General features: G+C 41.7%; 1 protein-coding gene across 1 annotated transcript; it reads right to left on the bottom strand.

Moving 5' to 3' along the window:
- Positions 1 to 2: 2 nt before the first annotated feature.
- Positions 3 to 14,961, bottom strand: apmap (adipocyte plasma membrane associated protein). The gene is made up of 9 exons (XM_088933647.1): positions 14,711 to 14,961; positions 12,492 to 12,608; positions 11,938 to 12,053; positions 11,508 to 11,600; positions 10,880 to 10,996; positions 8,750 to 8,924; positions 7,628 to 7,762; positions 6,151 to 6,343; positions 3 to 4,715 (listed from the first exon to the last, which is right to left on the bottom strand). Exons 1-9 carry the CDS (start codon positions 14,800 to 14,802, stop codon positions 4,506 to 4,508), a joined length of 1,248 nt encoding a protein of 415 aa, XP_088789773.1. The 5' UTR covers positions 14,803 to 14,961; the 3' UTR covers positions 3 to 4,505.
- Positions 14,962 to 17,042: the final 2,081 nt, after the last annotated feature.

The raw sequence follows: 17,042 nt of genomic DNA, 5'->3' as shown, positions 1-17,042 counted from the left end.
CATTTGGTTTCTACAGTACTTTATTGCAGTAATGTTAACGGTCCCTCAGTAAACTGGTGCTGCTAGGAACACTGCCAGCTAATGCATTACGACCCCGGGTACAGTTTTTTTTGTTTTAAATGATGTTCTTTCAGACACACTGGAATGAAAACAAAGAAAGAATGCGTGCTTTACGAAGTACGGGTTGTGTTCACTGCTGCTGACTGATTCCGACAATGCTTTAAAAGAAAGCACATGCAGTACACTCCACCAAAAGTCATCGTTCTCGAACACACTCAGAGGTGTAAGTTTCAAAATGACATCCATTCTAATTTAAGGTCAGACAGAACATTACAACATTATAAGGAAAAAAAAAACAGCAGACACCCAAACTCTTCTTTTTAATTTTATTTCTCACTGTTTTGATGCAATCCCATTTTAGTTCATTTAACGAATGACCAAAACTTTACAGTGAAGCTTTTTTCCCCCTATAAAAAAAAATCAGATGCTCAAAGGGATTGTTATAACAGTCTTGATGCAATTATATCTGAACTTCAATCTGAGACTGCAACAATATACCATCTGATCATGACAGTCCCTTCCCTTCTCTTGCTCAGGCCAGACAGATCTCCTGGATTACTGAGCGCTTGTGTGTGGGTGTGGTGCAGAAGTTAAACCACACGTCTCCCAGCAATGACAAACCCTGCCGGACATGTTAGAGAGCTAATTCATCTTGACAAGGAAGTAACGGATACAGTATATCTGCTATGAACACACAGCAGGACAACAGGCACTACAGGTCAGCAAGCGGAGTCTTGTCTTGGAATCTAAAGGTGAGAAACTCCTGGCCTGTCTAAATAGTCATGGCTGACCACAGCTACTCTGTGAGAATAAGGGTCCTAATAGACTATCCCCTGTTCTGAACTCTTGTAATTAAAGCAGTAATTGTTCAGTTTTTATTTGGGCCAATCTACCTTCTTAATTATTTTTAATTTTAGCAAGCTCCTATTTTCTTAGCAATAGCCTCATCACTTCAATCTGTGGTATTGTAAAGCATGAGCACAACTGCCCTGTTCCACTGTACTGTCAAACATACCTTAGAAAGCACAAATATCGAATTGCTCAAATACACAAACCCAGAATTAATTTATCAGGGATTTGCATTTAAAGGCACTAGTCATGACAGGATCAGAAATAATAACAGGAGCATTGAGGAAAATGGTTCTGCCTATGCATGACTGTACTACAAAGTCAAGGAGGAAACCTAGTGAACACTCCTTGTAGGTAATGGACATTTACTGTTGCTGCAAATGCATGCATAGGCAAGTGAATTTTTCAGAAAAGTACTGAACGTTTGCTGCTCTACCTGTAACAGAGCTACAGTGTGCAAATGAATGAAAGGACAAATGTATGACATCACTTCCAAGATTCCATTATTTTAAGTGATGTGTTATAATCTCTTTTAAAGGAACATTGTAATCTAAGTGACTTATTATTATGTTTATCATCAGGTAAATCTGGCATATTTAGCACTGGAGCAAAACATTTTGAAAGCACTTAGTGTAGACAAACTAAAATAGCATACTTTTAAGATGCGCAGGGAATATCCTTACAATTATTTTACTAATGGCTAACCAATGATTATTCTTGTTGCTGATGCCAAGGTTGTTTTGCCATTTTTCTCAGCAAACTCGGCTTGCCCAAAACAGATCTTGACTTGATATTTAGGTTAGTGATTAGCATCACGCATCCCTCCACAGCCCACACTATGTGCACAGCACTGTGCTCTGAACTTCACATGGCATTAATCGTTAATGTACCTCATTACCTAGGGAGCCATCTTCAGAGGTTGCGTTCTGAGGCACCAAGACTGGCAGCGCACAACGTTACACACCGATACACAGAAGAAACGTGATATAACCCGATTTAATCAAAAAAAGCAAAGGAACTATAGAAATGTCATTTAAAAAGTCTGTTTTGAGGACATTAATCAACTCTATGCATTGTTGTGCGATTACTAGAATACATTTGAAAACCACTTTCAGCCTAAAAAAGGCCAGACAACAAGGCAGAAACTACTGGACACGAAAAGACGAATAGCTGATGTGACTACTGAGTATAACTAAGAGTAGAGTGGCAGTTTTTAAAATTAGTAGAAATCAGATTGGCCTATTTATTATTGTACAAATTGTACTAATTTGCTCCCAAAACAGACTTGGTTAACTAGACTGTTTTAAAGCAGAATAAACAGAGGCTTGTACAGCATTGTCAGCCAGTTTACTAAGACTCCAATACTGCTTCTCTACATAAATCCTACTTAGATGGAATAAAACACTATATACAGTACAAGAATCAGCAGTTGGCAGCTTGAAAAAGATTAATATGACAAAACTAAATCCACATAAATTGGAAAAAGGACTATGACAATATTTAGGTAATGGATTATAGTGACGTCTTGTTCACTATAATCCATTATTCACATTATACTGAAGTATGTCTCAAGCATCAGAGGCCTTTCTCTTCAGTGCTTTAACAATCTTCAAAAATCAGTTCCCAAACAAACATTTGGAAGACAATGTTAAAAGGAGGCAACGTGCTTTTAGCTTAACACATGACAGCTTCCAGATTCAAGTATTTCTTACATTCTCAACATTTACATGAAAATGGCAATATGTGCCTTAACGAGACAGCAGAAAAGGTGTCTTTCTGTTCTATTAAGTCAACATTTCAAACCAGATGTTGCATCATGATGCTCTTTTACGGAAAAGCTCACAGGGATGTAGTGGCAATTCTTAACATACTAAAAAATATTACTCCCGTGCCAGTGTCTTTCTAACCAATAAATCAGGGAATGGGAGAGGAATAACAAGGCTACTGTTTTTTGGGGTTATAGTTTCTCCTCTTTCAACAAAGAGGAAGAAGTGTTTCATGGTAACAGAAATGTTAAGGGGGGGGTTTGTGAATCACCATTTTAAAAAAAAACACACCTTCGTTTCAAAAATCATTGAAACGGGTTGGGTTTTTTTATAACTTCAAACATTGGTCCTCAGACTTCTCCATGCACACCCTTCTCTTTCTTTTCTGTAATGTTAAGCCACGCTCCTATTATGAAAAATCCAACTACCTCACTTTTCAGGACTTTATTTACAGCATGCTCTGTATTTGTTCTCCATTTGCCAAATATGTTTTCTATTTTATAACCATTTTATTTTCTATTGTACTATGGACTATTACTGTAAAGTGCGCTTTCCATATCTTCACTCTGGAAGGTGTTTGCTTTTCAGCAGTTTTTATCTCCTGTGTTTCAGATGAGACAAGTGACGATACAGTGGACAGTAACGGTCTCACTACTGCTATCATAAGCTGCACAAAGCCAACAGTTATGGAAAATCCAGTGGACAATTGGATGACTATAAGAACATATGAAAGCTTACATAGGAGAGGAGGCCATTCAGCCTGCCTCGCATTTTCAGTAGTCAGTAACTAAATGATCCAAGGATCTCTTCCAGCTGTTTGCAAATAAGACACGGTGTCAGGTAGCAGGATATACTTCCCAGATTAACTACAGAGTTTGGCAAGTCAACGACCAGTTCCTCCATAAGCCACACTTACACGCATACCAAATCCAACAACTGCCATAAGCCAGTAAAAGTAGAGTTATTTCAAAGCAAGCCGTTTTCTCTACCCCAGCAAGTCAGCGGTGCGTCGCTGGTGATGGCAAATAACCACTCACGCGGGGCTAGTTTTCATCAAAAGAAGTAAGTGCTTTTTAATACAAAGACACCTAGAAAAGAGGCTTTAATGCATCAAATGCAAATGAAAAATGAAGACTATGTTGATTGTTGAGACTGGGAAAACTTTTTTTTTATTTATCTGATTAACTGTACTGGGTCGTTGTACCAAGGTTACTGCTGCTTGGCTTGGTTAGCTATTTTTCCCCTAGTCTGATAAGAATTTCCATACATAATTGAGAATATATCTTTAAAAGCATCACTTTTTCAATTCTGTACTTACGTTCCATAGGTAGCCATCCAAGCAAAAATGCTTGCATCAACTGTAACAAAAACTGATAAATTCAAATTGTTCCCCAGTATAATTTTTGCATGTTAGATATGTCAGTGTCTTGGGAAACATAAAAATGGATAAATCACAGAGCATAAAAATGTGTTAATTTCATTATCTGTGATTTTCATGCATGTGCATACCGAAGTGAATTACTTTTTGGATGAAATCTGTTGTCAGCTGAACCAGCCCAGCCTCATGCTGAATTAGTCAAATGTACAATGTGCCATCTAGAAACTGCGAAAGGTCTGAACCCATCAGTAAGATTTGATTAAGTGGCTCGATGTTGCAGATGAAGCGCGTGGTAACATTTTATTCCCCTTAATCCTCCGAGAAGCACTGCATCCCCCCTGCCCCAGAGAGGGTGTGCCCCCCAGTTTGAGAACCACTGCTTGAATGGATGGCATGGTGCAGTGCACTATGGGAAACACAATGTGCAACAGGAGAGCGAGAGGCCTCAGTCCTCACACCTGACTGAGGTCCAGCCTGCACAGGAAAGGAGATCTGAAGGAGCCCAGGTAGAGGTGGCCGTCGTGCTCGTGGGCCTCGCTGATGTACGTCGCCACAACGCCGTGGGGGTCGTGAAAGCTCCGCTTACAGGCCGCATTCTCGCTCAGCTCCACCACGAGGCTGTACTTCGGCACAAACTTCATCAACACCTCTTGACTGAGGATCTACAAGCAAAGTTTACAACTGCTCAACTCAACCACACACACACTGCATGCAACCGCTGTACAGCTCTCCTAAATGAATTGTGCATAAACCACAAAATAACGTGACTTCTCTGTGACTACAAGTAATCAATACCTAGACACACTTGCTAGTCCAAATACTAGGACTAGCCTAATACCGAAGACTTGTTGGGCTGACAGAACAACTTGAACAGAAGGAGACATGTATTACACAGTTCTGAAAAATTTGCAGCTCCACTCAATTCCCCTCAATTCCTTCTTGCAGTTTCTCTTTAAACAGAGGTGCTGTTAAGGAGTAACAGCATGTGGGACTGAACTTCTGTTCCAACAGTGTTCAAGAGGACTGGGGTTTTTTGCTTTGCATCTAAAAACAATGCAGAATTTATGCCAGATGGCCTCTGAAATCCTGAATATGTTGAATAAGCCAAGACCCTGGTTTATTCTGCAGTATATCTGCATACAAATGTCAACAGCACCATCTAGTGGCACAATAGAATCAATTGTTTCACTGAGGGAACAATTACTGGTAAAAATTGATTTCTACTTGACTACAAATTGTGTCAGATGAAAAATTAAAAACTGGCATCTCTCAGGGATGTGTAATAGAGCACGGACTTTATATACTACCTTTATAAGTAATATATGGTACATAATACTCATTCTTCCACATTCTTTAGGAAAGTAATCAACCATATGAACTTTAAAAGCATACAATTTTGTGTGATTTGTTGCTTACATTTTACACAGAAAATATCTCTTTTGCAGAAATAAGGTAATCACTTACAATCAAGTAAGCACGTACTACGTTTGTGGATCTATAAAGATGGGAGTCATACTGCATATAACTGTGCCTCTGGCCATTTAAGATCAATAGTAAATTACTCCCAGCTCTTCAGAATTTGTTTCAGAAGCTATGAAAAATCTGTCTATTACTTTAGATTCCTGTTGGAATTGTCAATTGTCAGCTGGTGCTACTAGTCCAACTCCTGCACTAGTACAGATACTCTGGAGTGCTCCTCATACAAGTCTCTTACACACTCTCCAGTCAGAACCATGCGACCTGACCCTTGACAGACTGCGAAGGCCTCTCCGCATTTAGCACTAACTGGATTAGCTTATTTCAAATCGACGTTACTGAAGGCTCAACACGTCACAGGTCTGGGGGAATCACTTGACTCACGGGTTGCTGAGGAAATGACTGACTCAAGCCCACCTAGACTCCACATCACTTGGCCAACTATGGACCGCCCTATGGAGACTCTTCAGCTGGTGACAATGCAGCCTGCAACTAGCAGCATCTAGGCTAATCCTGTACTTTGTGTAAGTGTGCAAGAGAAACACTGCAGCCCAGGATCCATCTTTTCCCCCTTTTAAATACATGTTCCTTCTACTCCCTTACTTATACTCAGTTTCTTACCTTAAAAATCATCTTTTTAACCCAAGGCTTATCAGCCAAGAAGTCCAGCATGGAAAAGCCAGGATTAGGGCGCACAGCTGACATGGAAACCCAGTAACCCCCCGAACTGCTTCTGCGGATGTTGTCGGGAAAACCAGGAAGGTTTTCTGCAAACGTTTCCATTCCTCCTTTCTGCAGTCCGGACACATGACACCTCAAGAGAAAGCAGGAATGTTATCTGTGGCAATGTCCCTGGGGAATTACCAGTAAGAGCAATTTTAAGGACTGTCTGCAATAACATTGTGGAGTTACTGGGAAAGATCTGTTGTGAACAAACACTTGTGAACGGCTTGCCTACTTGTTTCACTAGCAAGAATGACAAAGATACAATGTGCTTTTGTGGTCTATCGTGCTTTATACCGTATATTCGCACTGAGATGAACTGCATTATGTAGGAAATGGAAAACCAAACAAATCACTTGAAAAGTAAATGACACACTCGGTAGATCAGGAACAAGAACAAAAACAAAATGTTTTGGTGGAGTGAACACCATACAGTTCAAGTGAACTCAAGGTCTAAAACATTTTATTCTTTTTCTTTTTGTGCTCTCTTTTATTATCTCCAGTTAACACAGCATCACAGGAGAACAAAACTTCTGAACCATTTGCAATTTGCCTAAATGCCACTTCAACAGTAGACGCTCACATGAAGGCTGAATATCATTCCTTTCAACTATAAAAAGATTAAAAACGTGGGTATTTTAGCAACTGCTTGCCCAATCAGCCCACTTATTCATTAAAATAAAAAACTCTGCGTCTTCCATACAGCTGGGAAACACTGCTTAAAGAATGTTTGGTTGCCTAGGCAACCTTTTGCCTTGCATCACCTATTACAACACTGCCTTACTGAGAACACCGAGTACTTTGTGATGCTTTTGTAATGCTGGTTATAAAGGGCAAAGATAATTATTTTTAGCAAATTAATGCTTCTTTGGTTATTTACCAATTTTAGGCCTTGCACTTTTTCCCCCCACTGTCTAGGGCAATGGTATATAGCACTTTATCTTATCGTAACAAGGGGGTAACTCTGTGAAGGGATTAAATAAATTATTAAATTGTGGCCAAAAGACTCTGCCTTTGCCTCAGATGCATTATTAACATGATGCTTTTCCAGTTCTATCAAAGGAGAAGGTGGCTAAATTTAAACTTCTCTATAAGCAAATATACATTAGCTAATACAATAAATCTAAATATGTAAAAAAACTACTTGTATTGTCATGGTGTCTCAGGGGTTAGCGGTTGGTTTACTGATGACCCTGGCATGGGAAGCTGGAGCATATGAAACCCTGCTTTCTCAGAGCCGCTCTGTTCTGACCTGCAAGCCAGAGATCATGGCCACTAATGGAAATCAACAACACGCGTCACAGCACGGGCATTTATTAAAGGACCTTGGAAATTCATAATCCGCCATCGAGTGCTAATCTTGCATAAATCACACCTGCGTATCCTTGCCATGGTCGTCTCTGCCACCAGCACAAAGTCTTCATTGGGAGATAACTGGACTCCGTTGGGAAACCTCAGGCCATCCAGGAGAACACTGACCTCCCTGGTGACCGTATCATATTCCAAGAGGCTGCAAAAGAAAAGATAAGAAAAGTAAGTCCAGGTTCCTTACTTCTGATTTGTTTTGTTATAGATCTTCACAATTGCTTTAATGTTAGAGTTCATATGTACCAGAGAGACATATGAATAAGCAGAACAAAGGGCTTTCCTTTACGACCTACTGTAGGATACAGTACTAGGTAAAGGCCTTAAAGCTTCAATAAACTACACTAATCACATCAGGTCCAAGAAACACATTCATGTGCATTGTTTCAATCCAGAAATCCACCCATCTGGTGAGCTACCCAATCTGCATTCATATTGCCAATCCAAGACGATAAGTTCTGGCTGAGGTTTAAGTCTAGGTACATACTAGGGTTTGCATTTTCTCCATTGAGAAATATGAAAATACCTACAGTTACATATGAGCTGCCCAACCAAAAATGAGAATCAGAAAACTTTGAGAAGAATTTGTTTTTAAAAGATTCCAATCCAGCAACATACGGATTAAAGTCGGGATTCAATACAATAAATACCTGTCCTGAGTCTAAAAAATACAATATAAGCCAATAGTGGCCAAAAGTTTAATTTTAAATAAAATATTTCAAATATTTCTCAAGTCAAGACAAACAGCATTACAGTGCTCATCTGACTTTCTTCAGCCTTTAACCTCAGTGTTATTTCGCCGAGCAGCACAGAGGTGAGCATTGCTGCCTCAAGGTCTGGGGCCCTGGCTTCGATTCCACACCTGGCGTGCTGTGCGTGTGGAGTCTGTATGTTCTCCCCGTGCTCATGCGGGTCTCGTCTGCGTGCTGGGTCCAGTTTCCAAAGACTCGCTGCAGATTAACTGGCTTGTGGGAAAATCGGCCCTGGTGTAAGCGCGTCTGTGCCTGTGCGTGCCCTGCGAAGAGTCTACCCTGCTTCGCGCCCAGCGCTTGCCGCGACAGGCTCCAGCTCCCCCACGGACCGGAGCCGCAGAGGCGGTCAAAACAACGGATGGACGGAGCAAGACTGTTACCGGCCATCATCGGTGCCCTCCATGATGAGGTAAGAGTAATCCCTCCGCGGCCACTTGCTGCTGGAGTCTGTGAAAAAGATCTTCCTGCCGTCGCGGGTGACGTCCAGGTCATTCACGAAGGACAAGCGCCGGCCCGCCACGGGGTTCCTGGTTGACACTAGTGTGTCCACAGCCCCTGATTGGAAATCAAGGAGAAAGCCTGGAGTTCAGCGTGGCCATACAGACTGCACTACAGCCCTACAGAAGCTTGCAAGAAATCCCCTCAACTAAAAAAAGGCATGTTAGCATATGAGTGTTTACAAAACGTTTTGAATGTCAGTCATTCTAATAAGAAACACTTTTAAGCTTTTGCATTTATGCACAGTGTGTGCTCACATTTTTAAACTAACACCTTGCCTGCGGGGAACTAAAAGGCTTCAAATCGATTCTAACTGTCCATCCACTTCCTAACCGCTTCTCCCACCTCAGGGTCGCGGGGGAGCCGGAGCCTGACAAAGAGACACGGACGCCCACCAGGGCCAGTTAATCTGCCAGTATGTCTCGACTGTGGGAGGAATCCCACAGAACATCATACAAACTCCATGCAGATAGCAGCCCAGGTCTGGAAGTGAACCTCTAAGATCATATTAATCTTCCACAAAACAACATATATCTTTCTGGACAACCTATAGCAAAACGTTCAGTGGACTGGTAAGTCCATTCAGCAGACGACATTATCTTCTTATTATATTCCACTGGAGTGCCCAGTTACAACCTGTGAAACCTATTTACAATGCATTAGAAAAGGGCTGGCTAACTAGGGCTTTGAGTGTCTGAGAATCTTCTAGGTTCCGTTTCATCTCAATCATTTCCCAAATTACATGGAAATTAATACACTGATTAATGAATTTATTAATTAGACTATTGTAACAGTTTTCCTCTGGAAAATGATATTGGTAAGGTCGATATTGACAGAACAGGCTACAACAAAGACCTGCAATGCTCAAAGCTCATTTTGTGGAATCACACTCATCTGTGTTCAGCAAACACTCCAGCTCAACTAATTTGACGGTGAAGAAACAAGTATTTATTTAGACATTAAACTGAAAATGTTTGTTTCATACCAGACTGCATAAACTGGGCCACCTGGCTGATCACTGATCATGCTTTAATCGTGCATGTCATTTTCTCAAGATTTTCTTTTTGGTATAAAATAACTACTAGCTAAGCATACTCTAAGAGCAAGACCACCACTTTAAACTCCTTCATCAGCTTTACAAAGACATATGAAAAAAATAAAAGCATCAGTTAAACAAAATTTTTCACAGGATGCCAAAATGGTTTACTAATGTGTAAAATGCAGGCAGAGAAATGGGAGAAAATAAACGGACACTTTTTCAAATGCTGGCTAAACATTAAGGTACGATTGACCACCTCTGGGTAGGTTTATACTGCAGGTGTTTGTTAGTGGAGCTCTACCTCATAAAGGGCCTGCGCAACTATTCAGGCCACTGTATCTTTACAGGCACATAGACTAAAGAGCTACTGACACAAAGGCAAGTGTCATCACAGCATGGTCATACTGAGACCAGACAAATGATAAACATGAACTGGCAGACAGCTATCAACTTACAAAAGTTCAGCTCATGCCCCAAAGGCCCAACAACCCACAGAAACTAAAAAAACGTGTTTATCATTTTAAAAACAATTTCTCCTAGAAAATTTTCCAACGATCCATTCCTGCTGCAAATAAACAGCAAACACAGCAAATAAATAACTAATGAATAAATATAGCTGGGAAAGCAACCCTCTTACAGACAAAACCATGCATCTTTATGTTATTTAAAGCAGAGTATTTTCCCAGTATTGAACAGTCGGTATTTGGCACCTGGTATTTTCCTTTGTGTGCAATATTGACATAACAGCCTGAGGCAAACAGGCAAATACCTTTCACACACAGCCAGACGATCACTCAAAGACCTGCAGCGTGAAACCAGACGCATTCTGGCATGGTTACAGTTGTAAAGCACCGAGGAAACCGAGTTTCAGCTGTGCTTTTCAAGATTTTTAGCAATTTACTTTTCAAATGAAAGGGAACATTCTCTCCCAGGAAGAAAAGCCCACAGAAAAGGCCGCCCCCATCCCACAGACCTGTGACTGGATTGACTTCAAACAGTCCCAGGTAGGCATCGGCCACGAAGAGGGTGCCATTCGGTCCGACTCGAATCCCCAGGGGTCGTCCACAAGTTGGCTCATCGTCTCGAGACCCTGTAAAGTCAGTGAGCAGGACTTCACGAATGACAGAGAGACAACAGACCTGGCTCGGCCTGCGCAGTCTTCTCTGGTCCTGGGGAACCCCATGCCCACTGATTTGCCATGCAGCCCAGCTCTCTACTTCATTGAATCAATGTGTTGCTTGATTGGCACTTTTTTCGAGCTCTTTCTTCTATGCGAAGTTTGGAGATGAATTGGAATGGCTTAAAGGTCACCTCTGGCATATTTAGGGGGTGAAAACAAACCAGTCCTACTGGGAGGTCAATAAAAGGCTCAATTATGCAAAATGAGAGCCAAGCAGAAATGAAAATCAATTTTGAAACCTGTGTCAGGCATCTCTGAAAAAAATAACTGGGCAAATGACAACCACACCTTCATACTGCTCTTCTAAGTAGATAAGAAACACAGCATATAACTCCAACCTGATTTCATTCATTTTTGATCAGGCTATAGCAACATGCTTTAACCTTGCACCTTATACATAATTTAGCCCTTTCAGCCTTACCACAAGGAGGTTGTCCCAGTGTTGCTACAACATGGATGGTATCGCCCTCGATTTTGACTATTTTCCCATCTGCGGTTCCTGTATACAGGACATCTGGAGACAAGGTGGAAAATAAAAAGTCACATAACTGAAATAATTTTACTCCAATAAAAAAAGAAAAAAATAGTAACCTTTTAATGTATTAAACATCTTCCAATTTGGTAAAATAATTCTCTTTGGGACCATGACATCAACAGAGACATTTCTTGGTAAACTACCAACAAGGGAGTTAAGAAATATTGCCTTTTGCCCCAGAATGTCCAGATGTAATGAAAACAGACCACGATCTTTGAATTCTTAACAAGAGACGTGTCTTGATGTCAGGAGCGTACAGAAAGCGAGTGGTTATTGGCAGACCCCAGCTCTTATGTCAGCATTGTCCCATACCTACCTCCTATATTGGCAATGGACTCTGGCCCAATCAGCTGGCCTTCAAATAACCTCTCCGCTTGTCTCAGCTTAAAGTTTGGCTCCAAACAGCCAGACATGAGGGGAGGTTCACTGAAGCTGAAATTGTACAAAAAAGGTCTTTGCTAAACATTGTGAAATATTGCCGCATTTAGCAACTCTTCCGAAAAAGCCAACAGAACATTTCAACAAAACAGTTGAGAAATCTGTGCGTCCAAACTTGCCTGCCTACAGATGGACTTCAGTCGAAATACAGTAGTAGTAGAAGTAGTACTAAATGTAAAATAAACTTATAATACTGAGCAAAACTGAATGAAACTATTCTGGTCCTTTGTACAGCTCAACAAAAGAAAACCAACCGCTCATTTCTGAGACTAGAATAAAAAGACACAAATGAATCTGTGCTGCAGTTTGGAATGAATTATACCCTCTGACGCAAAGGCAGGATGCTCTGGCATCAGAAAGGCAGTTCTGATGTGTCTACATCTTCCTGCTCTATGAAAGGTCATCAGGAAGCTGAACTGCCGGCTGACTTACCTCAAACGCTGAGGCTGGATAGGCGACTCCAGCAGGAGGATGGCCACCAGGAGAGGGACCAGCAGCACGGCTGCCAGTGTGAGCAGAGTCAAGCGGAACACTCTCCCGCTGTAGGTGCTGAAAGGGGACACGGCAGGGCTTCAGAAATTAAAGACGTACTGTGCTTGCAGGGTGGTGCAGTGGATAGCATTGCTGCTTCTTAGTGATGGGGCCCTGGGTTCAATTTTGGACTATCTGCGTGGAGTTTGCATGTTCTCCCCAAGTTTGTGTGGGTTTGCTCCCATTTCCTCCCAAAGTCCCAAGGCATGCTGGCAGGTTAACTGACTTCTGGAAAATTTGACCCTGATCAAGTTCAAGTTTATTGTCATTATACTCATATACAGGTATACGGTACAACAAAATGCTATTTAGCTAGCTCTCAGACGGTAAGAAGTACAAAAAAAAACCAACTACAATATAATTGTATAGGAAAAGAAAGACAGAGACAACAGGCAATGTCCAAAACAACATCAGATGAGCAAAATCATACATCAACAGAATGAAATAAGGATAGAAAATTATGGGGAGTGAGCTTCATGACTTCATGAGAAAAAAGTGAGTATTTACTTCACCCTGACTCTTTCAATGCCCACCAGGCAAAACCGCAACATACTTTCCTTCCTTCCAGTTAATAAATTAAACCTGTTTATTAAGGGTTTAATTAACAAAGAAAATCTTAATTGAGCCAGACTGGTTTAGTGCATTCAACATGACAGAGCTTGTTCCGTTCAGCACTTGGCAGGTATGTTGTTTTTCTCCATTCATCCAAGTGTTGCAACCACACTTACTGCAAAGCTAACAGAGCAAGACCTGGCCTGACTGCCTGGGCCGACCAGATCATGAATGCTGTACAAAGGTGGCCTGTCTGTGTAGGCCCGTAACTAGCGCTGATCTTGCGCAAGTGACGAGCTGGGGAGCGGGGGGTCCTGCGGTATGTCTGAGGAACCGATCAGACCTGACCAGCACGCCCATGGGTGGCGAGAGGAAACGGAGCACCCTGAGGCCCCCCAGCCAGTGAGAACACCGCACACAGAAACGAGCCTGTCAGACACAGGACAGTGCTTTTCTGAAGCACTAGTGCTAACCACCCTGCAACCCTCAAAAGAGGGGCATTACTCATTTCCATTAACATAGTGGAATTAGCCTGCAGTTTACGGGATTGAATCTTTAAAATCTCATCTTTTAAACATCGCCCACATGTTGAAAAATCTTTTTTGCTAACCATATCCCACTTACAACCTCCTTAGTTCAATCACTTAGCAAAACAAATTACACCAACTGCTCCAGCTTATTTATGTCATTTTCTCAATTGTCATACACTGTAAACTTTTTGACAAGGATCGCCTATGTACTACTGACAATACCACTCGGTGAAAAGGGAGCAAATCGGGTTCTGTAAACATATAGACAGTTTGAACAAACTTCCATTGCAGTTTTTAACGGATTCCTAAAAGTTGGTACCCCGAAGCCTACTTAACCTTCATTATGCGCTGTTCATCACTGCACATTTCGAAAGTCACCAAATTGCGACGCCCAACACCAGCTCTCCTTTTTAAAACCTACTCAACTCTGAAGCGGACTCGACAGAATGAGCAGTAAACTTGCAAAATGTTCTGTCCCTGTCATCGTTACACCAAAGATCTATCGGGCATTTGTCAGTATCATCGTTCCTCTTTCTTCTTACTGCTGACTGCAGACAATGATGCTCACTAGAAGGATAAACGTAAAACAATCGGCAACACTGCTCTCTCGTCTGCAGCGTCCTGCTCTTTTCAGTCTGACAGCATTTCCGATATGAACATGCAAGCAGAAACACAGCAGTGCTCCCTCGTAAATATGCGCAGGCTGTCAGCAAACGTAAACCGGCGAGGCAGCTAATAAAAGCACAAAAACGCACACATTCGCTCATAATGCTGAACGCGTCAGTTTTTCGCGCAGTGTGAGACCATTCACATAATGCACGATCAGCACTGCTAAATCAGTATCAAAGGTTCATCAATAGGTCACACCTACCTGCACACTAAGGCTAAATATCTGTAGCCGAGTACAGTCTCTCTCGTAATGTTCTGGCTCACAATGGGGAAACAACTAACCGACGGGCACGTTGTAATAAGCTTTTTGCTGACAGGCCCGAACATCGTCAATGATAATTACTCCGGGAACGAAAAAGATACCAGTACCTTGTACTCTTGTGCTCGGGCTCCTGAGACTCGTCTGTGATCACCTGAGGTCTATTCAACCTCCTGTACCGCAAACCATCGGTCTCATTCATCCTGAAATGCTAACGTGTCTTATTGTCGATGTTCCCAGTTCCGGTCTTCGCCTCTGTCCACAAAGCAGTGTCGATTTACAAAGACATCACTTGAATCATCTCCCAGTCCTAAAACCCTCCCGTTGCCCTGCTGCACCTATGCGCTGTTTTGCAAGAGTGAAACAGGCCCAGCTCACGACCTTTAACCTCGCGAGAACCGCTGGGAGCTGATTGGCTATCATTCATGACGTAATTCACTGCTTTTCAGAATAAAGGCACGAAGCTTATTCTTTAGTGAAAATACTTAGGTTTTTTTAGCACTGTATTTTGTGAAATGTTGCTGTGTTATACAATCCGTTCTGATGAGTGATTATGATAAGTCTTAGCTTAGAAATAATAATAAAAATGGGACTTTGTGCAACTAGAAAATTAAATACACTAGAATGCACAGAAAATACGATCATTCTTAACAGAACCCCTTATCTAGGCCTGACGTACAATAAGTAAACACAATGTATGTGAATTTTACTTGTCCTTTCACCATACATACATTAACTTTACAGGAGAAATGGTGTACTATATGTTCTACTGTATACTGTATATACTGTAAGAAGCTACTACAAATGGGACAACTTGGACCATTTGTACCGATACAGTACGTGAAAAAACGTGGGTGTACAATTTGAAAAAGTTGCAAAATTACAGTTTAAATCGACCCTTTGAGAGGAAACGTGTGTCCGCATATAGGAATGTGTTGGTTTTTTTTTTGCTAAAGAAAAAAACTGACATTCTTAGATGACGAGGTGCAACATTTTTCACTTAACTCTCAGTGGAGCGGGGTCGATTTACAAGGCTGAGCAGCTACACTACATGACTGCACACGGAATCTCCCAAGAGCAGCAAACCTTTCTCCTCGTTACTTTTACAATGTAGTGCATGGCCGATTCTTCCCCAGTTTGAGGGTTTTTTTCTTCCAGACAATTAAAGGCGAACTAGTATGAGAGCTGTCAAGGCAACGGAGGCGGTGTGAACTGCTCGTCCTCCTCCCTAAGAGCAACAGAGTCACCCAGCCAGTCCAAAATACGAACGTCCCGGGATGAACGGGGCAACAGTACCAGGTTTGTGCATTCTGATAAGTTCTGAAGGGCAAGGAAGAGGCTGAACACTCATCCGTGACCATGCAAGGAGAAGCAGAGATACAGTAGCACCAGGGACCCTGGCTGACAGGACTGTGGATGTAAGCATCCTTTAAGTTAGCATTATTGGGCAAGAGTGACTGGAGCAGCTGACTATGGGTGGGAATATGGATTTTGCACTCTACCAGGTAAGCTTGCAGTGTCTCAAGTGGAAGACTGAGCAGAATGAGCTGTTCTCCTCACCAGAGGTAAGTTCAATAAAAGCCCAAGTGGACAAGACAAGGGTTCGAAGGTCAGCTAATCTCCTTGTCACAACATAATGACTGACCATATTGTAATGAAGGTTGCTCTGTACATTCATTTATGTAACTTATTCATGTAAGTAAACACAAAGGATGGCGCTTGGACTTGAGGGTCCGAATACCTTATTTGAGGGACATCTCTGAAACAATTCATGATCGTTTCATATATTAATTTTGTATTTTCATCTGATTTGTGGTTGTGCAATTCTTAGCATATTTTGTCTTTGAATCTGGGACAAAAGGTTAATTTTACTGCAATATTTCTGGAGGTGATATTGCTAAAACACTGAATATCCATCACTATTTCGGCTTAAATTATTTTTAGAACACAAACATCTGAGCTAACATTGTTTCCAACAGTCATCTATTTTGTAAATTCTCAAGTCTTTTGGTCACTGTGTGCTGCTGTAAACATCTGTCCATCCACTTACTAAGGAAGATACACCATTCTGTCATGAAGATATACAGTACCTGGGGTGTCTGCAGGATCTGTAGGACTGAGGACCCCAGAGATGCACATTGGTTCAGTAACACTGTGTTCAAAGACATGTGTCCACTAGGGGGTCTCCGTTATACTGTTTCTGTCACATTACTTTTAATAAGCACTTATCCAATTCAGGGTCACAGCTGCCCGGAGTCTATCCCAGGAGTTGTTACAGCCTGAGCGAGACACCAGTCCATCAAAGGCACACACACTCACAGACAAAACCATGCACACACTCACACCAGGGGCTGTTTTCCCAGAAACCAATTAAACTACCAGCATGTCTTTGAACTGTGGGAGAAAACCGGAGCACCCAGAGGAAACCCATACAAATGGGGA

The sequence above is a fragment of the Atractosteus spatula genome, chromosome 15 (assembly GCF_055471065.1).
Source record: "Atractosteus spatula isolate fAtrSpa1 chromosome 15, fAtrSpa1.hap1, whole genome shotgun sequence".
Lineage (NCBI taxonomy): Eukaryota > Metazoa > Chordata > Actinopteri > Semionotiformes > Lepisosteidae > Atractosteus > Atractosteus spatula.
The sequence above is the reverse complement of the archived record's forward strand: the minus strand, read 5'-3'. Positions and strand labels throughout refer to the sequence as shown.

Coding starts and splice junctions, on each gene's coding strand:
- apmap (XM_088933647.1), bottom strand. CDS start 14,802: ATGAATGAGACCGATGGTTTGCGGTACAGGAGGTTGAATAGACCTCAG. Junction 12,054..12,491: donor ATCCAGCCTCAGCGTTTGAG/GTAAGTCAGCCG, acceptor GTACAATTTCAG/CTTCAGTGAACCTCCCCTCA. Junction 10,997..11,507: donor ACTGGGACAACCTCCTTGTG/GTAAGGCTGAAA, acceptor CTGACTTTACAG/GGTCTCGAGACGATGAGCCA.